The sequence below is a fragment of the Pristis pectinata genome, chromosome 8 (assembly GCF_009764475.1).
Source record: "Pristis pectinata isolate sPriPec2 chromosome 8, sPriPec2.1.pri, whole genome shotgun sequence".
In the NCBI taxonomy this organism is placed as follows: Eukaryota; Metazoa; Chordata; class Chondrichthyes; order Rhinopristiformes; family Pristidae; genus Pristis; species Pristis pectinata.
The window spans coordinates 13924157-13951626 of NC_067412.1; the positions used below are offsets into that span (position 1 = coordinate 13924157).

General features: G+C 38.6%; 1 protein-coding gene across 1 annotated transcript in view; it reads right to left on the reverse strand.

The window, feature by feature from the left end:
- Nucleotides 1-790: 790 nt before the first annotated feature.
- Nucleotides 791-27470, reverse strand: part of emp2 (epithelial membrane protein 2) — a 36476-nt gene continuing 9796 nt past the window's right edge. The window contains exons 2-5 of the mRNA XM_052022084.1: nucleotides 12331-12440; nucleotides 8803-8899; nucleotides 6680-6820; nucleotides 791-4623 (exon numbers count right to left, since the gene is read on the reverse strand). Of these exons, the coding sequence (XP_051878044.1) occupies nucleotides 4457-4623; nucleotides 6680-6820; nucleotides 8803-8899; nucleotides 12331-12408 (483 nt within the window). The 5' untranslated portion in view covers nucleotides 12409-12440 and the 3' untranslated portion in view covers nucleotides 791-4456. The remainder of the gene's footprint in view (nucleotides 4624-6679; nucleotides 6821-8802; nucleotides 8900-12330; nucleotides 12441-27470) is intronic.

Sequence of the window (27470 nt, forward strand, 5' to 3'; positions counted from 1 at the left end):
TCAATCAAAAGAACAAACTCAATATAACACTTGCAGTCTTGAAATTGGCCCAGATTTTTGTCTCTCTGAGGAGGTGCTTGAACTTGCAACATTTTGACTCCAAAGTAAGAATGTTAGCCCAAAACCTGTAACTGACATTCCAAAGAGTTCTCTAACTTAAATATTCTCAAAAGGACTTGGGGGGAAAAAAAACATTGGCTCCAAATATTAATTATCCACAGATACTACCCAATCCAAGTACTCATGGTATTTTCAGTTTTACTTCAGATTTCCAGCATCCACAGTATTTTGCTTCTGATTAAATATTCACAACTACAGGTGATTTGTTAAAACACAGGTATCTTATACTAAAGATTTAGTGTTTCCTCTCAGGGCATGAGAGGAGAGTAACAAAAATGGGATTAATGTAGGATCATGTGAATGGATGGTTGATCTGGACTGGGGAGGGTGGGGGTGCTAAAGGGCTCATTTCTGTACTATAGGAATATTTGACTTGTGGCTGGATTCCTCTTTTATGGGGATTAGAAAGATGGTAGATGTGGATTTAAATACAAAGTTTGTAACAGCAGGACATCCAAAACACTTCAAAGCTATTTAATGTTTAAAAGTGTGCATACTTTGGATTCTCTGACTTGTGTTTCCCTTGACATCAGATGACTGAACACATGTTGATGCACACATGTAGACCACGAGGAGGCAAGAGCCAAGAACATCGCACTTCAGACAGGCTGGACTCATTTCTGTTATATATCAGGGGCTCACAAATATTTGGACAGTATAAACAAATTAGTAATTTGCTAGGCAGTACTTTATTACACATACAAAATACAGATAATTATCAATTATTTCTTATATTTTGGATTTCTATACCAACAGAGTCTATATTACATTATTGTAGAATCATGGTAACAACACTAAACAAAAATGCCAAGTTAAAAACAATCCCACTACTATTAAGACACTCAACCTGGCAATTTTTTTTTTAAACTATATATTGAAAAGGGGAAGAAAATATTTTCTAAAAAAATGTCTTTGAAAACAAACTCTAATCAATATGGTAGATTACATCCAAAGGAAGAAGTAACTAATTGAAACTAATATTTAAAAACCCTAACTCTTTATGGCCTTCTTAATCCATCGGATCCAGGTTCACCACATACAAGAGGACTGTTGGACTATATACAAGATCACGATTTCAACTGTTTTATTTAAAATATAGGATCTACATACATAATTACGTTTTTCAGTTTTAAAATTCTGCTCTCTTTTGTTTGAAATCAGTTCTAGATCATTTGTCAACTATTAAAGTATTTAACAATGCAAAAAATCAAAGAAATTTGTGCTAAAATCCATGAAATGCAAACTTTGAAACAAATCTAATTCGTGTAATAAACCACATCATTCAACGACAGAAGATAAATTGACTCGGGAGCTATGGCCAGTAAGTCTAATTATTGCAAATCTTTCAATGTTCACAATGCAGAAATATATCTAGAAAGTGTCCCACCCCTTACAATCTTTTCAGTAATTTTTATCCCTCTGTCTCATAAGTTCAGCAGAAAATGGGTTAAATTGTTATCTGTGACATTGCATGAGAAAAGCCATTTTATTATGCACGAGGTATAAATGCAAATTTATATTGGGTATGAGTATTAACTTGTTTCACTGTGCACAATATCACTAGAGTAAAAAGCACTGATAACAAATTAGCATGCAATAAATACATTACAAAAATAAGACCTTAATATATTGTGGTAGAGAAAACACCAACTTCAGAACTAGTGGTTACTCCAACACCACTCAAATAAGATGTCCTTTAAGTGGAACTTCAAAAAAAAATTTTGTTTGTAGGCTATTAGAATTTTATTTAGGACTGACTAATATCAAAAAGCACTCCTTTATTACTTCATTGCTTATGCAATGGAACCCAGTTGCAAAAATGAAATCGTGAACCTATGAAAACGACTGTGGTGTCCTCCACAAACCTGTGCAATTGCTGTTAACAAATTACCAGTTCTCTTATTGCTTCCATTGACTGCTGCTGAGTTATCAAAAAAAATGTACCCCTAACATTTCATATAAAAGGAAATAATTGCTCACTAAACTATAAATATGACTACGCTGGCAGTTTTAAGTCATGGCTTTCATAGACAATACATTAAAGAAAATATTTGAAAAAGCAAGTTATTAACTAGTTATTTGACAGTACGTTCATTCTGCCACTAGAAGTCACAACAATGTGTTGCAACCATTTTACACTGTTGTAACAATGGTCATTATTCTGGAAGTGGATCTGTAGTGGCATTTCCTACATTGAGTTATTAAGATTTATTTGCAAGTTAAAATTGATTTGTTAAGTAATATTCAGTTCTCTGGAATGGAAGTTCTTTGAGAGACAAGATATTCCTTTGCTAGGAGGTTGAATGCAAGGTTTCAGTGCAATTATATTATTTTCAATTTATGTTGATCCTAATTCTCTGATTATAAAAACAAGTGCGGGAATGGAAAACATTGAGAGCAAAAAGCAGCTGTGCAACAAGTTCTGTCTGATGTTTGGATTTCAAAGCCTCTGCAATCATAATGCAGTCCAGCTAATCAGGAAGAAAACAAGCAGCACCAACATACTAATGCTGAATTCAAGTATTCGTTTACAGCAGTATTTTCTGTTTCCACAAATGCTAGGGTGGTCAAGACTCTTTTGTCAAGGGTTTCTTATTTAGTTTCTGGGAAAACCTCATGTTTGATTTAGCTTAATAATGGGGGAAATCTCTGCTGGCAGTGCTCAGGTCAGTGTTTTATAGAGTCAGTAATAATCACAGTAAATTGATTAAAAGTATCCCGATTACTAAAATGCAAAGGTTTAAAAATTACTCCTGGGACATCTAGCAGCAGAAAATCTATAACTGAGAATTTTGTGTTGCAGGATGCAAGTTTTTCAGTGGGTGATACATAAAACAATTCCTCCCAAGCACAAAAGGAATCTGCACACACAAAAAGCCTAGTTTTCACATCTGTGGAATCAGAAATGAACTTTAAAATCAGTCTGATGCCATGAATCTCAGATGGGAAGAATTATAAAATAAAAATTTCAATACAGCTTTGCTTCACCTACTTATATTATGCCAAAAATTAAATTAAATCAGATCAACCCATTACTATTTCACTTAGAAATGACTTTGCAGTGTTTCAGGAAATCAGATACTCACTTCCAGTGGTTTACACTTCAGGAGATGGTTTATATAATGCCAATAAATAACATGTACAAATAGGCCACGACATCAAATGTATTCTTTCTCCAAGGTCAAAGACTATCAATTCTAAGCATTTACATTAATTTTCCCATTAGCCAACATAAAAAGATACTCAATAACTTGAAAGGGGAGGGTGTGGTCTTATGTTTTTTTATGAGTCTCTGCCCAGAATGTAATTATTTCCATTTACTTACTTTTCATATTTTCTTATGACTTAGGAGGCAGCTATTTGACCCATCAAGTCCATGCTTACTCTCAGAATGTTCCCATCAGTCCCATTCCTCCAGTTATTTTCCCGGTAACCCATTGTCTCTTACAACATATCTGTACAGGCAACTCCCGTATTACAGTAGTGGAAATTTGCCCATACAAAATTCACACATCACTACCCAAAAATTTGAGGTATGAAAATTCGCTCCAAACAAAATTTGTGAATAAAAGTAAATAAGTAGAACAAAATTTATTTTTTCCCATCTCGCATTTCTTGACAGATGACACAGCTTTGCATTATGGAAAATTGCAATAGGGACTTTTTCTAGGAATGCATCTCCACCCCTCACCAATAACGCAGGGGCTACCTGTATATAGTTTTCTGCTATAGACAAATATAAAGTACTTTTCTAAGCATTTTTTTTGTTACTGTAGACTTCAAACCTTTCAGGGTATTTTATCCTAAATGACTGATATGTAGTTTTAAGAATTTGTATATCCAGTAAAATTGTAATTTTGGTAAGTAAAAATGTCTAGCTAAGGTAAGCCAACTCTGAGAAGACTTGGGAAACAAGTACGAGGCCACTAGCTTAACAAAAAAAAAACCATCTTGTGAACAACATGGAGCTCATTTTATTGAAGCTTTAAATGCTTAAACCACCTCCTGCATGTGTAAACATTTCATATTGACTGGCTGTAACAATAATACAGAAAAGGTGCCTGCCACTGGAAAAGAAAACTTTTCAATTTATCTTAACATAGACTAAAGAATAATGTTTACTCCTGATTAAAACTGTGCCAAACTGATCTTTAAAGAACTTGTAACTACTAAAAAGGCTTCAAAACAGTTGCAAAATTAGCTATTATGTTTTTGCTTTATTTGATAATTACTGTACAAAAAGGTTTATTTTATTTGCAGGAGATCATTATGAAATTCACCCAGAAACAAAACTTCTCTGCAGTGGTACACGAAGGGGTTAGGTCAATCCAAGCCTCTATTTACGTTTTCGTAAAACGATGTACATCACACCACTGATAAAAGTGAGAGCAAAAGCGATCCAGGCTAGAATGAAGGAATATCCATAGTCTCCTGCATGCATATTTTGATGGAAGTTTTGTTCCTGGTCTGTGTAGATGGAGGCTGCGATCATTACACAGAGACCTACAAAATAAGAGAAAATTATTTGTCACTGGGATTCATTCTCCAACACAGACTTGTGGCCTTCCAGGAAGAAATCACTGATTAATTTTTTTTGCAGGCAACTAAATGTAAAAGCTCAACCAGGGTTCAGTGGAAGGAAAAGTTCATTTTCTTTTTATATGTTGTCTTTATCTCTACATTTTCACATGTGATGCAATGCTGCAAATTTAACATCAACCCATTTTGCTGAGACATTTTGACATCCTTATTGCTAATTATTGGACTGTTAACAAGTAATAAACAATTTACATTTTAATAGAAATTCTACTTAAGAAATATATAAAAGACACTTTAAACTTTATTTACATAGCACAGTAACTTTAAGCTTTATTTACACAGGGAAAATAGACAAAAGTGCAGACAGGAAAGGTGACCAAAGTATTGAACAAAGAAATATTTTGTCCAGCTTTTAAAAAGGTGAAGAGGAAGGGAAAAAACAGTCACTTAGGCAGAGAATGTCTGAATGACTGGCAAGGCATCTGTAGATGTTACAGATGGAGCTAAAGAACACACAGGAGACCACATTCAGAGAACAACAAAAGGTGTGGGGGGAGACACAAAGTTATGACAGATTAAGGAACTTGAAGAGGAAGATATGAATCTTAGATTCAACACTTCTTGACCCAAGACCAGTGGAGGTCAGTGATAGCTTGGGTAGGATAAAGGACTTGGTGTCTATGAAGGGAGAGAGGAGCAAGCCAGAAAATCTGAAAGGTAACAAAAATGAATGAAAGAGAGGAAAGGCAGGTAGTGATGCACAAGGTGGCAGCGGACTTAGTATTGGATAGAATGTGATTGGGCAAATTCAGTGTCAATTTGGACTTTCAGATTGACACAGTCCAGCTGTAAAGGTATTGATATTGGGCCTTATCATAAACCAGAAGGCTTCAGCCTTCTCAAATAAAAACAGCAAAAGCTGGAACTACTCAGCAAGTCAGCATCTGTGGAAAGAAAAGTTCCAGATCAAAGACCCTTCATCAGAACTGAGAGACAGAAAAAGCAAATAGCTGGTCTAGGTAGCTGAGAAGCTGAAAGAGAGCAATGGATGAAACAAAGGGAATATGTGCCATAGGGTGAAATGATGAAGCCATTAAATGGACAGTTAAGCTCCTTTGTGTAACGTGTTGCTAAGGTTGTGAAATCTAGATGATGTATATTCTGGTTTACTGAGATAAAGGACCAGGGACCCAGACTTTGCGACCAACAAGCCACAAAGGGAGCAGTCCCTTAGAAAAGCTAAAATAGGAGCCTTCTCATGTTCACTTCGAGGAAGTGACTTCTCACTAGAGTGCCTGATGAGAATCACATTAATCTGACATTGCAGGGGTAAAAGGCAAGTGGCAGAAAGATGCAGCAGCAGAGATCAGCATCAGTGGCAGAGATGAGCGACACGGTAGTGTAGCGGTTAGCATAACACTATTACAGCGCCAGTGACCCGGGTTCAATTCCTGCCGCTGTCTGTAAAGGAGTTTGTATGTCCTCCCCATGTTTGCATGGGTTTCCTCTGGGTGCTCCGGTTTCCTCCCACATTCCAAAGATGTACGTGTTAGGAAGTTGTGGGCATGCTATGTTGGTGCTGGAAACGTGGCAACACTTGCGAGCTGCCCCCAAAACACCCGTGCAAAAGATGCATATCACTGTGTGTTTCAATATACATATGACTAATAAAGATATCTTATATACCTGAAAGCTGACATCATGCCCGTAACTGATGTCTTAAATGTTTCATATCCCTGGAGGTCTCATGAAGGCAAGTATGCAGAAGAGAAGAGGATCCCAAGAGTGATGCAGCAGCAGGAGTGGGATCAAAGAAGGGGATGCACAACACTGGATCATCTACAAATACAGAGTGGTCCAGCCAAACCGGAGAGGTTGAGAAGGACAAGCAGGGACCCCACTTCATGATCACAAATCAGAAAGGACATCATTAGTGATCCATTCAGTCTGTCTTCCACCCTTCTAATAGCTGAGCTTTCAAGCAAGCACTTTTATTGTACATACGCATGAACACACTTACTAGAAAGTAGTTGAAGGGTTCCAGCAATGTAAAATCGCTGACCCTTCTGCAGCCGGAACAGTTGAACAACAAACACAATGAATGAAATACAGCAGAAGATCACCGACAGACACATGGTCGCCTGTATTGCCTTGATGCAATCTGCAGAAGAGAAGATAAAAGTAATCACAGGGATTGGCTTTTGGCCCAAAATTGTAAGAGAATCTCAGACACAAATCTAATTCTTGATCTTAAAAAGTCCTCACCATTTTTCTTTACTACTTGTTAAATTGTTGGCAATTTTAGAAGTGCATTTCAGATTTCCACACCACACACACCCCTCCCAACCCCATCTTTGGGTTCTCCACACAATCCTTCATCTCAGCAAGTAAAGGCAAAACATCAACACCAATGCATAGGCACCCACCTAATCTGCCAACTAGTTAATTTATTTATTTATTTACAGCATGCTAACAGGCCCTTACGGCCCAACGAGTCCTCGCCGCCCATTTTAAACCCAAATTAACCTACCCATACGTCTTTGGAATGTGGGAGGAAACCGGAGCACCCAGAGGAAACCCATGCAGACATGGGAGAACGTACAAACTCCTTACAGACAGCGATGGGAATCGAACCCCGATCACTGGCTCTGTAGTAGCGTCGCACTAACCGCTATACTACCGTGCTGCCCACTGTTAATGCCCCTGTTACTTTCTCTGCCAATATGTGGGAAAGTCTTTAGCTTAGCAACTCCCCAGGAAGTCTACTCTACCTTTAAAACAAACCAATTAAAAAGCTGGATGTAACCCAAATCCAATCATTAGCTTCTCTTCTGTATGGAGTGCTACGGAAAATGCAAACCTTCCTTTGCTTGTTATCTGGCAGGTAGATGATTCATGTTCCTTCTCAGTTTGGGATGACTAGCTGAGATTGACACGAGATAAATTGGCCATCTTGTATTGTTTAGTAAAGCATTTGTATCATTTAGTATACCCCAAACTTCCTTTACAGTCCAGATGTTCTTGGGGCAAAACAGAGTAGAACTCTTATGCCACATCTCCACCCCATTTAACCAGGATAAGAGTTTACTTGGGCAGAGGGATATCAAAGAAAGACAGTACTGTAGGAATGGTATCATCTGCTAGAAATATCAACAATTCCATCCCTGGTAGCCAACCAAACCAGCAACATGATTTATAGAGTGTTTTTAGCAAACTAACCAAGGTAGTTCATAGGTTATGAAAACTGAACAAGTCACACAAGGAGACTAAAAAAGGACAGACTGTGAAAGACACAGGTTTTCAGGAGGACTTTTGAAGGAAGAGAGAGTGACAAATGCTCGGAGGGAGTGAGGGAATTCCAGAGTTAAGGGAGGGATATGATCAAATAGATGTTTAAGATCGAGGGAAGGGCAAACCAGGAACCAATGCTAACACAGGAGTGCTGAAAGAACAGGAAATGTGTGCTCAATAGAGCTTTTGGAGAACAGAAGATGGCAGTCTAGCCAGGAGAGCACTGGAATAAAGTCTAGAGGAAACAGAAGCACGGATGGTGGTTTGAGTAACACAGGAGCAGGGGAACTGACTGATTCAGGCAATGCAGAGAGATGGAAAAAGAGGGATTGGTGATTTGTGGAAGCTTCTCTCTGGTAAAACGAGGTTGTAAGAATCTGGTTTGGCCTCACCTAAGGGAGGGTAGGGAGGACACAATGGGCACCTAAAGAACAATGTGGATGGCAGGGTCCAAAGACATGGAGTTGTTTTTTTAAAAAATACAGCCCACCTAGGGCAGGAAAGGTCAGTTCCAATGCAATCTTAAGTAAACTTCCAGACCCAAGGAATTACATTGGGGTCAGAGACAATTGTCTGGCACAGATGACCCCCTCTGCCATTGTTACAATGGCAATATTTGCATGGGGATTTCTGGCCCCTCACGCCTCTAGGGTCACATGAGAATAGTGGCCAAGCAAAAGAGGTACCAGACTGAAACCAGCACCAATCCTACCGCAATACAACAGTGCTTTAAAAAATATTTTAAAATGTTAAAACTTTCCAGTTTAATTATTTCTTCTCATCACCACTCCGGCCGAGAACCTTAAGATTAAGTCTATTCAGGCATTTGTGTCATGTTGTGCAAACACTTACCTCCATAACCAGAAATATATTCGTCGTTGCATACAGATCCATTGTAGTAGCACGTTTGCCATATATCAGTGCTGCTGATGTCATTTTTCCACCAGGCCTATGGCAAATGAAATATTTTGGAAAATTAAGTAAATGGATGAAATGCATTTCCCTTCAAATGTTGTTTGTAGTTTGAAACTGGAATACCTGAAATTTCTGTTCTGTCTTTACTAGTTATTTAGATTTCACAGCCTCATTTTAAGCATTTATTTTGTTGGTCAATCTAAATTATTAAACAGCAGTGAAGGAGGCCATTCAACTCATCACACCTACATCATTGGCCATATGGTAATGTTAGCCTAATAATCCCAAACCCCACCCCATCCTATAACCCAATTTATGTTATGTTGCAGCTTTATAAAACTCTAGTTAGGCCACATCTGGAACATTGCATTCAATTCTGGTCACCCCATTGTAGGAAGGATATGGAGGCTTTGGAGAGGGTGCAGAGGAGGTTTACCAGGATGCTGCCTGGATTAGAGGGCATGTGCTGTAAGGAAAGGTTAGACAAACTTGGATTGTTTTCTCTGGAGTGGCAGTGGCTGAGGGGAGACCTGATAGAAGTTTATGAGATTATGAGAAGCATAGGTATTCAGCTGGTACCTTGTTTCCCCAGGGTCGAAATACCGGTCACTAGAGGGCATGCATTTAAGATGAGAGGGGGCAATTTCAAAGGAGATGTACATGGCAAGTTTCTTTCTAAAATATATAGAGAGAGTGATGGATGCCTGAAATGCACTGCCAGGGGTGGTAGTGGAGACAAATACAATAGAGGCACTTGAGAGGGTCTTAGATAGGCACATGAATGTGCAGAGAATGAAGGGATATGGACATTATGTAGGCAGAAGGCAAAAGGCCTGTTCCTGTGTTGAACTGTTCTATATTCTATTATCCAAATAGTGACTGAAAGTTTCCCTTGAATCTATTTTTATCTGAATCTACTTCTTTGGTTACTGAGAAATGGTTCACCCAAGTTACTCTATCAACACCATAAGTGGGTAGAAATATTGTAGGATTCCCAGACATAGGGTCCAAGAACCAAATGATTTCAGTAGGGATTCTAGACCTGTACACTGGGAAATGAGAGGGAAGGGAAGTTACCTTAAAACTAAAATAATGTTTTTAATCATTGGCATTTTCTGATTTTTAGGCATTTTAGTTTTTTTTAAATTATTTGCTTCAGTTTTAATAGTTTGTGTATTCAGAAATATTTAAAATTATAAGCACCAAATTGCTTTGACAGGTGAAAGCACCACGTGCAGCTTTGACTCCATCAGAGGGTGTCAGGCTTGTTTTTGAGATGAGGGTGGGGGGCACGGTGAGCCGACACATTAAAGAGCCTGAGGCCAAGTTGCCATGCAGACCTCACCAGCTAAATTCAAGGGTGCAGAAAGCCAGCAGGATTTTCCCCCTGAATCCAGTCCAGGTAAGTGCAATCATGCTGCACAAATCCCAGCCTGTGATTTTGAAAACCTCTGTCAGAAGTGCTCTTAATCATCACTTCTCCATGGAAGAGAACCCAGAGTCTCCATAATCAATGCTGCCCCCATCCCTGGCACCATGTTAGAAACCCTCCTCAGCACACTCTCTAATACCCAAGCACCTTAAAGTACAATCCCCAGAAGTCAACAAAATACTCCAGATGAGGCCTAAATGTTTTTAAAAGGTTTGTTTTTATATATATATATATATATATATATATATATATATATATATATATATATATATATATATATATATACACACACACACACACACACACACCTTAAGTCAGGGATGTCATATGTTTTATTTAAAATATAGCCAGTTCTCATTTTAAAAAATTAACTTGCATCACATCTCCGATTCCTTGCACCCTTTTAACATTTAATACTTATTGCCCTTCTCTCCAAAATAAAATCACTTCAAATTTCTCTGCATTAAAGTTATCATCTTTTGGCTGCTGATTCCATCAGTTTATTTGTCCTGAAATTTATTCACCATTTAACTGATTTCCCTGTTTTGTATCATACTACATGATGGCATCTTCAAATCTAAGTCATTACAATACATCAAAGAGACCAATGATCCCAGTACCACTCTTTGGGAACACAATGATAATTTCCCACCGGTCCAGAAATAATCCATTCACCTCTTCACCACTTTCCATTCCTTAAACAATTTCATATCTACAGTGTTGTCCATTTAATCCCATTGACTTTAAATTTTTCTTACAAACTAACTTTGAGTCATTCCATGTCAGAGACAATTATTTTATGTGATTCTAGACTACACCTTAGAGCCAAAGGTTAGAATCACATAAATTAAAAGGCATAGAAAATTACATAATAAGCTTTCCAAAACAAAATCGTACAAACTAAGAACAGATGTTAGCCACTGGCACTCTCCCCCAACATCTGCTCTGCCATTTTTTTTAAATCTACCTCTGCCTTAAATATATTCAAAGACTCTCTTTATTGAAAGGATAACAAAAGTAGAGTTTCAAAGACGTACTAAAAAAAAACAATTCTGAGAAGTTTATTTCACATAACTAAACTATTCCAAACTACATCATCAATTACATTACATATTGCTGTTTGACAACACAGAGGCTGGCTTGGTAAAGCACTGAATTCATTGAAACTTAGAAGAGTGAGAGGAGACCGGATTGAAACAAGAAGGATGCTGTGGTAAGGAAGTCTTGATAAAGCAGTTGTGAAGAGGATATTTTCTCCTGTGGGATATAGAACTAAAAAAAAGTGTTTAAAAATAAGTGGTTGCCCACTTGAGACAGACAAGACAAACCTTTGAGGGTTGAGTGTCTTTGGAACTCTACTTCCATTGTCCTTTGATCAAGAAAGTCTTTGAATTTTTTTTATTATCATCTATCTCTGCCTTAAAAAAAGAACAATTTTATTGAATGGTGGAGCACAATCAAGAAACCTTGTCTTGCTCCTAATTCATATTTGTAGACTCAACCATTTCAGATTATACTGTAAAGGACACAGTTTGTCCAAGAACATAAATAGCTACTACTAAAATCCATTCATTTTAAAATATAACAATAATGGCTGACATTACATAGTCAGTTAGGCAAACCACATGTTGCAAAGTGTTTTGCTTATGTTTGCAAAAGCTAAGCCGAATGGGCACATCTAAAAATACTTATAATCATCCATAGGGAAGATGTAACCAAACTTTGTATCATCCTTCCTTGATAACCATTTTCTTGCTTAACGTTTGATTGTTTTCTTCAAGCCTCTATGAAGAGTCCAGAGATGTTAGCCTTTTGTGTAAATAGGAGTTGTTACTGCTATATCTGGAAGACAAACTCAAACTCTTAAGGAGGGAAGTTCAGCCAGAGTTCTTTCCACATGAAGTACAGCTCATCTCATCCCTTCCACAACATCCACAAGTATTGGCTTTCTGATCTGCAATTTACCAAAAATCTGGTAAATTATGTCACATGCACCTCTGCAGAACTAAAAAGTCTCGGGAAAGTCTACTCACATTATCTATTGTGGCAATGAACAGCAGTGCTGCTGTTGCTATGTGGAAGGCAAGAATAAATCCCAGAAGCACCAACATCTTAACTTGTTACTTCAAGGTACAAACGTTTGCTGAAAAAACAAAAAAGGACAAATTAAGTTTTCACAATTATTCTTTTATACATAGCAATAAACAAACTATGTGTGGTGCAGCATGATTGAAAATACAAGCTCGCAGAATTCATGAGAAAATATTTGTGGAAGGAACAGACATTAAATTTGGATCCAAACACATATGGCATAACCATTAATTTAAATATTTCTCACATAATATGCCTGTTTAACCATTTTTAAATCTAGACAGTCAGTTCTTCCATTCACAGCCCCATTCAACCCAGCAAAAGAAATAAGCTGGAACTCTGGTAAGGTGATGTTTAACCGATTAGATGCAAAACTTCCCTACCAATTTAAAAATTAACTCTGGTGAACCAATTTTTCTTAATGGTGATGATGGAGACAGATCAACTCATCTTTGCCTCCTTCAGGTATGCAGAGAATGTTATCCTTTGTGCTCCTGGTTTTTTTTTAAATCTAATAACACAATCAGAACTCCAAAAGTAGACTCTGGCTGCTAACTGAACTAGGATTGGCACTGGGTAATTAAGAGCCATGGTTCTTCCTCTAACTGGTTGTCACAATGATGTCACAAGTGTTTAGTATGAAATATAACATCTCACCAGAACATTGGACCTCTTGGTGGGCAATATACTAAATTACTATCAACTTGGAAAACGGAAGCTCATCAGCAACAAAATTTTCTTCCAGGTCTTGTTGGGAATCTACTTTTCAGTTCAAATGTAATTGCTCAGAGTTCAGTTGTTCCCTAAATACAAAAATACTTTAACCTATGACCCACATTTCATTTTTGGAATGTTCAACAACATCCAGCTAGTTTTAAATGTTTGAAGAGGAATTTTTTACTTCATCTATAAATGAATGCAAGTTATTCAAATGAGTAAGAAATAAAGTTTTGGTAAGTGTTGCATGAACAGTGGAAAATATTTTTAAATTATTCAATTCAAACTTTTGCAAATTAAAATTTACTTAGTATTTCAGATTGAATCGCTAAAAATTGAGAATTCAAACCCTCTCAAATAAATTACAACCTCTGTGTCCCACACTTACATAACATCCTTGTTGAGGGACTTCAATGATAACAAGATAAATTTGCAAATCCCTGTTGGACAGGTGCAAACTCAAATCATCACCAAAATGAATAGAATTACAAGTAAGTGGCTCTATATTTTAGCACTACTCTAAATAAATGTCAGTAATCAGTTTGAAATAATACTTCAGTCACAGAATCCAAGAATTTCAATTCAAAATTAGTAAATTTAAAATGGACTTTCAGGATATAGCCCTTGCCTACATATTTAAAATTATAATCTGCTCATGTTAGTAATCCCAGTATGCAAAACTGCAACCTCTCTCATTGCTCTCAAAGATCATGGTTGATTTGAAGCATGCAGTTTAGAGCACAAGTAAATCAAGTCACTAACAGTAACTCCTCCCTCCCAACTATGAACAATTGTCCCTTTTGTTCACAAACTGCTAAGAACGTATTCAACACTCAGTCAAAATCTAAACCACTTTGTACCTCCTACACAAGCTCTCTCACCACCCCACCCACAAATCCAGACCCTGGAACAAATCCCCTTCCTCCACCCAAAACAAAAACAAAACAAAAGCATTGACAAAGATCTGAATGTCAATGAGCATAAAGCAAATGTCACTAAAGATTCAACTGATCCACAATCAAATGTTGCGCTGATGGATCCTTTTCTAACCAGCTCTGGGTGTGGTCCACAGTAAAATATGCAAACTAAACTGACTCATTCCTGCTGCAGTGCCAAGTGCTCCTTCAATGTGTGCGGGTGTTCTTCATTATATCCTCCACCAACTCAATTAGAAATAGAACAAAAGAGAGTCAGACTGAAGAGCTATTTGAAGATTTATTTTATGGAAAAGAGCCAATATCACACCAGTCTGTTACAAGAGATAAAACTGGTTTTACAAACACCTATGAAATGTTGGATTATTTTATAAAGGTTCCAAAGGTTTACATGTTAGAATGCAGACCCACAAACTTACTTCCCAGTTCAAAGACATGCAGATAAAGTGTTTGTTGCCAGCACTAGCAACAAGTTGGAGGCAGGGTATGCAGGACACACACACACACACACACACACACACCACTTAAAGAGCAGACAAAACTAATTAAATAGCCTGTACCAGAAGGGGAGGAGGTAAAATGGTCTCCAGGAAATTAAGGATGGTTACATATACCTTTAGAGTCAGAGTCCTACAGTGTGAAGCAGGTCCCAGGTCTGTGTTGGTCAAGTTCCTCATAATATTAATCCCATTTTCTACAACTTGGCCTGCACCCTTGTAAACCATGACATTTCAAGTGCTCATCTAAATACTTCTTAAATGAGGGATTACCCGCCTTCACCACACCCTCAAGCAGTGCATTCCAGAAGTTATTGGTATTGGTTTATTATCGTCACTTGTACCGAGGTAGTGAAAAACTTGTCTTGCATACCGTTCATACAGATCAATTCATTACACAGTGCAGATACATTGAGTTATTACAGAGTGCATTGAGGTAGTACAGTGTTAAAAACAATAACAGAGTAAAGTGTCACAGCTACAGGGAAATGCATTGCAGGTAGACAATAAGGTGCAAGGTCATAACAAGGTAGATTGTGAGGTCAAGAGTCCATCTCATCGTATGAGGGAACCGTTCAATAGTCTTATCACAGTAGGATAGAAGCTGACCTTGAGCCTGGTGGTATGTGCACTCAGGCTCCTGTATCTTCTGCCTGATGGGAGAGGAGAGAAAGAGACAATGACCCCGGTAGGTGGGGTCTTTGATTATGCTGGCTGCTTCACCAAGGCAGCAAGAAGTATAGACAGAGTCCATGGAGGGGAGGCTGGTTTTTGTGACGCACTGGGCTGTGTCCAAAATAAGTACATAAATACGGCAATATGGTCAACAATCTTGAATGACAGGGTTATTACCCAATCGTCTCCACTCTGGCTGGTCATAGTTGCCACTATACACAGCCTCAGCTGAAGTTGTTTGCATATTTGGCCCTCTAGTGCACTTCAGTTAGATTGCCAATTCTCATGGTACCTTACAGCATAAAAGCAGAAAGATAAGTCCCAACAACATCAGAGCTGGGATGAATTTAATAATTTAAAGTCAATGCCAGATATTTGCTATCTTTTCATCATTGTAGCATCAGCATGCCAAGCACAATAAAGATAGAACAGACAGAACATGAACAAAACTGTAATAAAAGGATCTGAAAAGGTGCGCAGCATTCCTTCAGTGGTAAACCCTACTTTTAAGGCTGCAGATTAATGAAAATGTTAAGCACCATGCGATTCCACTATGATCTATGTGTACTTTATGCCATAAACTAAATTTACTAGCTTATACAGGCACTCAAGGGTATCTCTAATTGGCAAAGCTCCAAATGGCTTGAGAACTGATAGAATATTTCATTGATTCCACTTATACAGATATTGCTGCACAAAAATTTTATTACAGAAATCTCACTTCCCATCCATCCAGATCTCAACTGGCACAGTGGTGTAGCAGTTAGCCTAATGCTTTACAGCGCCAGCGACCGAGTTCAATTCCGGCCACTGTCTGGAAGGGGTTTGTACGTTCTCCCAGTGTCTGCGTGGGTTTCCTCCAGGTGCTCCGGTTTCCTCCCACATTCCAAAAGACGTACAGTTTAGGAAGTTGTGGACGTGCTATGTTGGCGCCAGAAGCGTGGCGACACTTGTGGGCTGCCCCCAGGACACTATGCAAAAGATGTATTTCACTGTGTGTTTCGATGTACATGTGACTAATAAAGATATCTTATCTTATCATCCCCATTCTGCATGTAGATCCCCCCCAACAATAGTCTTCCAATGATTACTCAAGGTCTTTCTGACCTGTGCAAATACTTTAGCTAAAGTCTGACTCACTCATCATGATATGATCAGCACACAGGCCATTGTATGCCGTTTTGCTATTTGGCAAATAACTACATACTATTAACTAATTGAGGCAAGGTGGTTTTTCACACCACCATACCCTGCTTGCCATTCCTCTTGGCAGCTATGGAATCCAAATTCAGTAGTTAAGCAAATTCACTTATCAATAACAGCAAAGCTACCAGATTCTGTAAAAACCTATTGTCTTTGTGGAAAAGAAATCTGGTCCTTTTGAGAGTCCAGACCCACAGCATGGTGTGGGACTGTTAACTGCCCTTCTCTAATGGAGAGCAAGTCACTTAGCTCAAGCGTAACTAAGAATGGGGAATTAATGCAGCCCTTGCCACCAACATGAATGAATCCAAATCAAAAGCCGGAACCACAAGAGACTGTAGATGCTGGAATCTGAAGCAAAAACAAAACCAAACTGCTGGAGCAACTCAGCAACTTTCCCTCCATAGATGCTGCTCGACCTGCTGAGTTCCTCCAACAGTTTTGCTCTTAAAACTAAAGCTTTGACTCCCTCCTCCTCCTCCCAACCAACCCTACTTCCTTCACCACCCACCCCCCCCCCCCGCCGCCCTCCCCATCCTGCTTCATCAAGCATGTCTAGAGGACAGAGTACATCAGAAGACAAATCTACAGCACCACTCTTGGCGAAGTCAAGAAAGCAATTGAATGGCATTGGTTGGATTACAATCAAATGAATGAATGGATATAGAAGAATCTGGAGGATGTGTGTGCATTGGTCTAAAGAGTCACACAACACTGCATCACCAAATTAGATAAGAAACATTTTTTCTTGACAGCAGTCACATAGATGATCTAAACCATGAAAAACAAGAATCCATAATATATGCAGTAGTTTAGGATTGACAGGGTATAGTTGCATAAAAGCAGACCAGACGAGGAGGTAGAATAAAAACATGACTACTCACACACACACAGTCATCAGTTTTAAAACTAGTTGTCTGTTCTTTAGTGGCAAGTTTTGGCTCTATGGTCAGCTGAGTGTTGGGCAGCAAAATGTGCAAATAATAACAACAAGGAGAATTGCTTCCATATTTAACTTGCAAACATTGAAATAAGCTCTGCAACTGCCATTTTGAAACATTCCCATTTCAAAATAATGTGAGCAGAGCAGACATATGGGATTACACTGCACAGTTCAATTTGAAATTAATGTTTACAGCATTTCACTTCAGTAATTCAATGTTTAGCCTTAGGTTTATTACACATTTTTAGCTGGAATACGCCAACACACAGCAATTCTGGCCTTTGGACAAACCATATGGCCAAGATTACAGGGCCAAACCTTTTGCACACAATTACTGTAATAGATGAGGCTCCACTAAAACCTTACATCAACCAGAATCTATATTTGGATTTGATTCTTGCTTTCCCTCTTTCTGGACAAGATGGATTTCTTCAAACGCTTCTTACCATGTGGCAACCAACAACATGCGTAACCTTTAGTAGTTCAACTTACAAGACAGGAATGGCAGGTTACCAAAACCAGGATTTTCTAATCTTGCATTTGGTGCGTGTAATATTAATTGTCAGCAAATGATTGTTACCTTAAGGTCGTCACTTCTTAAGGATTGTATTTTGTGACTAACTACTCTCAGCGCTGCAATGTTTTTGGAAGTACCACATTCAGTGTGTTAAGAGCCCTCGAATAAACTACACACACCTTGTTCAAGCTCTTGTGTTTTCCTTTATCAGTCTGTACACTCTGTAATGAATTACAGGAGGTTAAGAACCCACTGAGCCATAGTAATCGAGTTGTACAGCACAGAAACAGGCCCTTCAGCCCAACTCTTCCATCCTCACCAAGTCGACTACCTTAGCTAGTCCCATTTGCCTTCAGTTGGCCCATATCCCTCTAAACCTTTCCTCTCCATGTACCTTTCCAAATGTCTTTTAAACATAATAATTGTACCCATCTCTACCACTTCCCACTCAAACACTTCACACTGCACTTTAAATGTGAATGGAAAGGTAGATCATGATCTGGCAAATGGAATCCTCCAGTCTTGGAACTGAATCAATCAAAACTGGCCAAATGTAGGCAAATGAAAAGAGATCCAAATAAGTTCAAGTTGGATATATTTTCAATTTGTAGGAATTTTAAGAGTGGTAGCACACCCAGTCAACAAAACCATCTTTGTTATTTAAGAGAGTTAAATAGCATTAAATGACAGCAATGACAACCTGCCAAGAGCTATCTATTTACACTGTGGATACAGTACTTGAAAACTGCACCTCTTGCACCAGGTTTGTGGTACAACAGTATGTTTAATAACCTGACGGTCAGTCGGTGTTGATAGCTTGAATTTCCTTTACATTGTCAACCAAACATCCTTTGCAGTGCATCATCCTAAGGACTGTTCCTACGGGTTGCAAAGTCATTACTCTATTAGAGGGAATAGTCATACTCTAGAACAGTTTCCTCCACACAACTGTTAGAAGATAAAATCAGTAGCAGATGAAACAAATGTTAGAAATACACAGTGATGTGTCAGGAGGAACAATGTTACACAATATTCTCTCTCCCACATCTCCCAGACACAAGAGATCTCAAGTTACTGGTGTAAAGTGAATGTGTCTATAGATCACCTTTCAGCCTTGTGGTTTCCTGGGGAAAGCATGTGGTGTACTGGAATCCAGAGCTGAAGTGAGATGACCAGAGAGAGCAGAAAACATACTCCTACTTAATCAGTAACAAGTGTTCCTTTACAGCATGCTTGTTATAATGCCACCCATTAAGCTTGAGAGTTAGTTGTGGCGAATTTATCCTGGAGCAATTCCAGTTTCACTAACCACAGAAACTGTTGCTTGCATTCCATCTACCTGTACTTCACAATGCCAACCTTGCCAGTGCACCCTGAATATGTCATGCATTGTACCACCAAGTTAGATCATGGTTGGCCCTGCCCACACTTCCTCTGCCCATACTCTCCCTTCCTCAGCACTGCACCACCTCAACCCTCTCTCTCCTTCACCTCTGAAAGTCCACCGGCCCAATCAAACAAGGCCTCATTAATCACAGCCATCCCGCAAGAAATTGGGCTTCAGGAGCACCACAGCCCCGGCCTTTGAACACCCTGACGGTCATTGTTGCCATTTACCTGTCATTCAAAATAGACAAGAGCACAGAGTTTCTAGGGCACCAATTACTGTTTTCCTATATTGCAATGATGACTCTTCATGATGCCCATGAAAGATATTGGAAAGTGAAGCCAAAATTCAAACAGGGTCTGCACAGAGAAGGGGAAGGAGTCAAAGTATTATGGGAAAAAGGAGAAGGATCACTTGTACTGCAATCCCAGAAATAGGCTGGAACAGGAACAGAATCAAAAGGAAAATACAGTAATGGGAGGACACTTGCATGACTCTGTTTTCTCCCTCTATTATCTAAACCATTGAAAAGATATCATGGCTTTTTCTCTCATACTCTGCTGGACTACATTTAGGATAATGTGATTGGCCTCAGCACTTGTTATTTTAGAAAGGACAGGCATGTGGAGGACAATCAAGGTTTTCATTCCTCTACCTCTGTCCAATCACCTCTGGAAGGTGTATTTTGCACAAGGACAGGATCCATTTTGCATACAACATAGTTGATTAAATAGATGTATGGATTCATGAATACACAACTGGGCAAAACACCAGAGGGAGTAGGCAATTCAACTCCACCATCCACAGGCTACTCTGACAGCACCTCCCAAACTCTATACTGCTAAGAAGGAAAAGGACAACGGATGTGTGAAAGCACCATCACCCACAGGCTTCCCTCCAAGTCACACTCTAAGCCGCACTGTCACAGTCCTCCTGCATCCTGACTTGGAAATATATCCCCAGTCCTTCATTGTCATTGGGAAAGATCCCAGAATCTCTTATCAACACTGTGGGAATACCATCCCCACTCTAACTGCAGTGGTTCAAGAGATGGCCCTCCACCTCCAAGGGCAGATAAGAATTGGCAGTAAATGCTGGCCTTGCCAACAACACCCACATCCCAAGAAATGAATAGGTTAAAAATAAGTAGCAGCTCATAGCTGACCTACATTTTATCTCCATCAATGGTTTCCTGTGCCTTACAACAACGAAAATCTACATTACTAAATCTAAACTTAATGGAAATGAGAAAGAGAAATTTGGAATATTGGTTTTAATTAGCTAATGTTACAAGTTGGGAAAGATGGAGATACTCTGAGAATTTGGCACTCATGTGATCAGACCAGCAAAACACTGCTGTTACAGAACACAGCAGAATGTTTGTGCTTAGAATGGTAATTAAATCTAATTTTACACAACAGTTCAATTTGAAAAAAACAACATAGAACGGAGAAGAGTTTTGAGCTTTTTACAGAGCTCTGCCCACTCACTCACTGAACTTATAAAACATACATCAGCAGATTCTGACACAACCAATCTGACAGCCAGATAGACTTGAGGGGAGAAAGGCTGCGGAACACTAGAAAACATCTTCTCAGGATGAAAATAAATCTTTCAAACCTTGCATGTGAAGAAACTGTCCCAGCAGTAATTGCCAGATGAGCGTCAGTTAGATGCCAATTTTTTTTACTTTGGAACATTCATTTTTATTTTTGGTTTGAGCACAAGGGTCAGTACACATGTGGGTGGGTGGGGAAAAGGATTGTGCCCTTTTAAACTTCAATGTACTGCTACAGGATGCTTTGTATCTTTCATTGTATCCCCTTTACCTTTAGAATTAACATTTACAGCTAGACTTTGCAAAACTGATTTCAAATGAAATAAGGGCAAGGACCCCAAAGCTTTCAACAATTTTGTTATACTTAATGGTGAATAAGGAGAGTTGGAGACACAAATTTTGAAGGCAATGCTCAAATGAGGAATGTCAAATTTGCCACGTGGCTTAGGTTTTGCATTGAATTGTTTCTACAAACTTAGACAGGTTAAATCATGTCATTGTTGTTCAATGGAAATGTAAGGAATTAATCACAGTTTCAAGATTCAACTCCACTTGGAAAATTACTGATCAAGTGTGTGGGGCTGTCCTAAGATGGAGCAAAACTGTCTTATATTCACTGGAGTTTGGAAGCAGAGGTGATATTTTTGAGACATACAAGATGTCCAAAGGGATTGAACTGAGAGGCTGTTCCCCCAGGCTGGAGAATCTGGAAGTAGGGATCATAGTCATAGGAGGAGGGATTAGCCATTTTGGATACAGACGGTGAAACTTCCTTGCTCAGAGGACTATAAATCTTTGGGAATATCTATAGCAGAAGACTCTAGATGCTCAATCCTCAAGGATTTTCAAGAAAAAGATCAATTTTTTTTTAATAAAACACTTGGGGGAAAAAATCGAGGCATGGAGAGAACCAGCGAGATGGAGAAAGCTGCAGGTGGGTGAAGCTGGGATAACTGATCAACCATGACATTACAAAGTTGTGGAACAGGCTTGAGAGACCACTCAGCCAACCCCTGCACTTATTTCTTGTGTCCTTCTGAAATAACCCACAGTTTATCACTGTTTACTCTCTTCAACAGTGTATGATAGATTGTGCATCCACTGACTGATGGGGTTGCTTCTGTGCAATTTTTACCTAGCAGCTTAACATTTTGCAATGTACTATTCAGAAAATTCAGGAACATAAATTACAAGGATCAGCCATTCAGTCCTGCAATCCTGCTCCACCATTTAAATAATTCATGGCTTTTCTGTACCTTAACTCCAGCTACTAGTCCTAGTTCCATATCTCTTGGTTACTCTTACTTGACAACTTATTATTTGACCCCCAGCTTCTCAACATCATCCAAGCACTGGCTCTAAATAGGCTACATCTTGGGAAAAAAAATACATTGCATACATTTTGCAGTAGGAAGTCCCTTCATGGGTTGAAGTCAATAGTTAAGTTTATTTAATTTTTTTTCCAATAAATTTTATAATCAAGGCATGTTTGCACAGCTTCCCCTGCCCAGACCCCTCTTTCCTATTTAACCAAGCAAAGGATTTTACAAAACTATCCAAACCTTGTCTTGCAAGGTAGCCAAGTACAAGCTAATAACACATGGTGTAACCCTAAATGTTGCATCTGTGGGTTTCTTTAGTGTCGCTACAAATTCGCCTGATGAACTGCTGCAACATCTCCCAAAGATCAACTGTGTCTTTCTGAACCTTTGGAACGTGGCAACTGGATTTAGTTTGTCCAAGCTTACCATATGCAGGTTTTACTTCTGAAGAAGAAATTAAGTTGCCAACCATATTTCCCGTGGTTTCTGAAATACACCTTCTACTCATTGAAACATACTTTGCAAATCTTCAATCTCATGTTTCCTCAGATAGGCTCTTGACAGCCATAGACTTATTGTCACATAGCCAGTTTGTTCAAGTGGCAACCTTAAATACTTGTCCACAAGGGTTCACCTTAGCAGAAAAAATATAGAACAACAGAACATTTTCTAAATAGCAAGGGGTTTTTTTTTTACACTGTTATTGCTCTTCAGAGTGACCCAAGTCTCCTTGGACACAAAAATCAAATTTGACATGTAGGCACAGCAAGTAATTCAGAAGGCAAACAGCACATTGGCCTTTACTGCATGAAGTTTTCAGTGCAAGAGAGAAGATATCTTGCTCCAATTACACAAGACCCGAATGGCAATGCATCTGAAATACTGTGTCCAGGTCTAGTCTCCCGACCTAAAAAACAATAAACTTGCAATATAGGAACATAGTGAATGTTCCCAGGAACCAATCCGGTGACGTACAGAGGTGGTGGGGAGGGGAGAGGGTACACATACGAGGAAAGATTCAGACTGAGCACACATTCTTCAGTTTAGAAGAATGAGAGGTAATCTCGTTGACACATACTAAATTCCAAGCATATATGCAGAGATGATGTTTTCCAAAGCTGGGCTACCTAGTGTGGTAGAAGGTAATGAGCTTCTGGAAAGAGAGAACTGTGACTGAATATCTTGGGATATGGAATTAGCACAGGAAAGTTTCGTTGAGGTAAATTTTTCAGCCATTTTACTGAATGGCCAAGCTGGTGAGATGACTAAATGGCCTACCATTTCTTAGATCCTTATCTTGCAACAGTAAACTGGAGCTCATAAAGCACAAAATCTTACCTTATTAATTGGCTCATACACCAGAGCAAGCAGCAGAGGAACATTATTTGCAAAGACTGATTTTAAACTAGCCTTCTGCACGATTATACCCACAGCACCCAATTTCTGCTGGGAGCAAACTCTTACTTAATATAAATGTTTCTGTCGATAATATTACAGTGTTCATGCATCCCAAAATGTCCCCAGCCTGATTAAGTAGGTTAATTTACCACTGAAAACTTCCCTTCATGTGTAGATTGGTGATGGAATCTGGGGGAGTTGATGAGAATGTGGGAAGAATAAAACTCCCCACATTAAACTCTATTTGCCAGTCTTTTGCCCACTCAGATCCTATTGCAGAATCACAGTATCCTTATCACAACATGCCCTTTCACCTATTTTCATACCATTGACAAATTTGGAAACCTTAGGCACTTATGTAAATAGTGAACAATTATGACCAAGAACTAATCCCTGAAGTACTCCACTAGTTACTTCCTTCCAATCTGAAAAAGACTCCTTTATTCCAACTGTTTTCTAGGAGGCAGTCAGTTTTCAATTCATTTTAACATACTTCCTCTGATACCACTGGCTTTAAATTTGGCACCAGCCTCTTATGTGGTATTTTGGAAATCCAAATACACTACATCTACAGGTTCCCCTCTGTCAACTCTCCATGTTACATCCTCAGAGTTTGAGCAAATTTGTCAAATGTGATTTAACTTCCATAAAACTATGCTGACTAGGTTTAATCATAATCAGTTTCCCTAAATGATTAGCTATTTCCCCTTTGATTACTGAGTATCTTGGCAATAATAGCTGTTAAACTGACTGGCCTGTAGTTGCCTGCCTTCTGTCCTTCTTTGAACAAGGGAGTCACATTGGGTCTCTGTTTCTGTGCTGTGTGATTCTATGACCCAATGAATGTCCTTGCCCAACGACGACAGAATTAAACAGATAAAATTGATTAAGAGCTGTTAAATATCCTGCCTAGAATCCTGCTGCATGAAGCTTACTTACTCATTGGGTTATGGGCCTTGTGACTTTTCTTTTGTTTTATTGGCTAGGCTGGAATTCTTGCTCGAGATGTTTTCTCCATGCAGGCTGTTAGATCAAGTAGTTCACTGGGTTCTCAGCTTCTTTTACTGGTACTAGAAAATACACAAAAATACCATGTCCCCTCATCCTTCCTCTCTAGAGCCCCATCAAGAAAGCAAACAACAATATATAATTCATGTTAAGAAGAATCATGGATATCCTCAGATGGTGCTTTTAACATAAAAATTATCAAAAGCGATCAATTCCATAATCTTGAACTGCTCCCTTTTCATTTATTCCTTCAGCAGTACCTCATCAGAAAATATCAGCTCCGGTTATTAGCTTTTTTAATGACACAAAATTACCTTTCTCAACACCTTGAATAAACAGGAAGTTGATATAGAAGGATACCACTATGCAAATTTGACAGATCAAATCAAATTTTATTCCCCAACTATTGTAATAGATTCTTTAATTAAAGTGTTTTTTTTCTGTTTACTATCAGTGAAATAGTGAAGAATCAGGTAGGGAATATTGATCCTTTCCAAACTAGGGTACCGTCCCTTTAAAAAAAAACCTCCTTACCATTTCAGTCAGTATGAACAGAATACAACTTGTGATATACACGACTAGCTTCATGCAATACTAATCATTAGTATGGTCACAAGATTTTTACATATCCCATCCATATGAAAAAACAGCAACAGTTACCCAAGAGTGCATAGAGTCGTTTTGGAGCAGATTCTAACCAAACACCATGTGATGTTTTCAAAATTCTTGTTTTTTTTTATAATCAATTTTACTGAAAATACCAAAAATGAAGCAGCAGACAACAGCAGCAAAGAACCAGTGCCAGTGTTCCTGAAGCATGAAAATGTTTTTGGAACTGCAAGCACAACAGTAATAGTGGCACACTCAGCGCAATAAAACATCCATTTACCTCATTACCCTTTCTTCATTTTATTTGCCGTCTGAAGATCCTTCCCTTCTCATCACTAATCTATGGCTGGTAAGTGTTCTCGCCTACACAATTAGTGCAAGAGAAACATCTCCTGCTTGTGAGTACCAAACTTCCATCTAGATGACCTTCATTCTTTTATACATGGCATTGAGTTGTTGAACACAAACTGCACGCTTTAACATATTACATTCTATTTATTCAATATTTATCATAGAAATATGGAAACCTATAGTGAAAATCTTATTAAAATTTAGTCCAATTTTCCAAGTAACCTCTGGTGATATTGAAGCAGACTGTTTGCATGCCACAATAAATACCAGTTGAGCCATATAAGCACAGGGCAATGACCACATCCCTTTGATATTCAGCAATATTACCATCCCTACATCCCATCAACATTTTCAGTCAGTACTGACCAGACTCTTCACTGGTTGGATGAGGGATTGGTTATTTTGTGACTCACCTTCAGAATCCCTAAAATCTCCCACCATCTACAAAGCATATATCAAGGAACTATCAATGAGTGAACACTTTCTATTTGCTTGAATGAGTATAGCTGCAAAACACTTAAGTTTGAAACCATCCAGGGCAAAGCAAACTACTTTACAGATGCTCCTTAAATAATTCTTCCCATCACCACTGATCACCAAAGTTACAGTGTGAACCATCTACAAGATACACTGCAGATCTCTGCAACAGCACCTTCCAAATAACCCAAGCCCAACAGGTATGCTGGTTTCAAGTTTCCCTCTGAGTCATGCATCCCCTTGATGTAGAAATATATTCACTGTTGTTTCACCGTTGCTTGGTCCAAATTCCTGGAACTCCCTACCTAATCACCCTATGGGAGTACCTTTTGAAGGTATAATTGTATCATTGTGGAGTCAGTGCATCACAGAGATTAGGGCTAAATGGGTGTACAGTAAAGACCAAATATAAATTCTGAGAAACATTACTGTGAACAGAACCCAAAAAATTGATGCAGACAGTAAACTCTCTCAAGCAAACTAGATTAATGACCTTCCTGCCATGGTGAAATTATAACCATCACAGAATGAAAGCTCAGACACTAACTTTCATTGTTTAAACTAGTGCCTCCAGTTATGAAGTGCCTGATCTCCGTGCATTGAGATTTCCACTGAACTCATGCATATGAAAGACTTCGTTTTAGTATAACTCCCGAAAACAGCTCAGATTTCAGATAGTGACATTTGTTTTTACAGACTATTGCAGTCAGGCCTATGCCAAACTAGGTTTATAATCTAAAGAAACAGCAAGTTTAGTAGATTGAAGTTCAACTGCAGTTCAAGAACATCTCAGAATCACTAGTGCCAATGTGTTTGACTGAACACAGACAGCGAATTGCAACTCTTGTTTTCTCAGTTGTAAAGTTCAGTGAAGTTGGCCTCTTTCAAGTTTTACATGCAATGCAGTACACATCAAATTTTCCACTGAAGTTTAAAAAGCTATAGAGAGACCAGGAAAATGTATTTCTGGGTTTTAATGTCACTTCAGCAATGTCCCAAGACCAAAATTCAAAGATCAATGAATTAAGAGCTTTTTTTCTCCTGAAATATCAGTTTATAATCAAGACAGTAGATGCTGTTTTTCCAAAGAGAAAAGCTTTTGCTGGGTTGCTGGATATGAATGCAAAGTCTCACAAAAGTAGTCAGATCACAAGGTTTAACCTCTCTCCAGTGTGTACAGCACCACTTTCAGTGCAATCCCCCAAATGCTGCCCCATGAGAAGATGTTTCCCATCCCCAGAGGCCTTTTAAACTGGTTACACTCAAGTTGATAACTACCCTTTGAAATGGTCAATGGTTGAAGTCTGAATTCACATATGGGGAAAATTGAATGACAATAAGAAATAGATGGAGTAGGAGGTTACTGACCCCCTCATGCTTGTTCCACCATTTAATTAGATCAAGGACCACAAATTTCCTTCCTGAGAGGATATTCAGATGCATCAGTTTTTTAAAAAAATGATGGCTTCTTAGTCAATATTATAG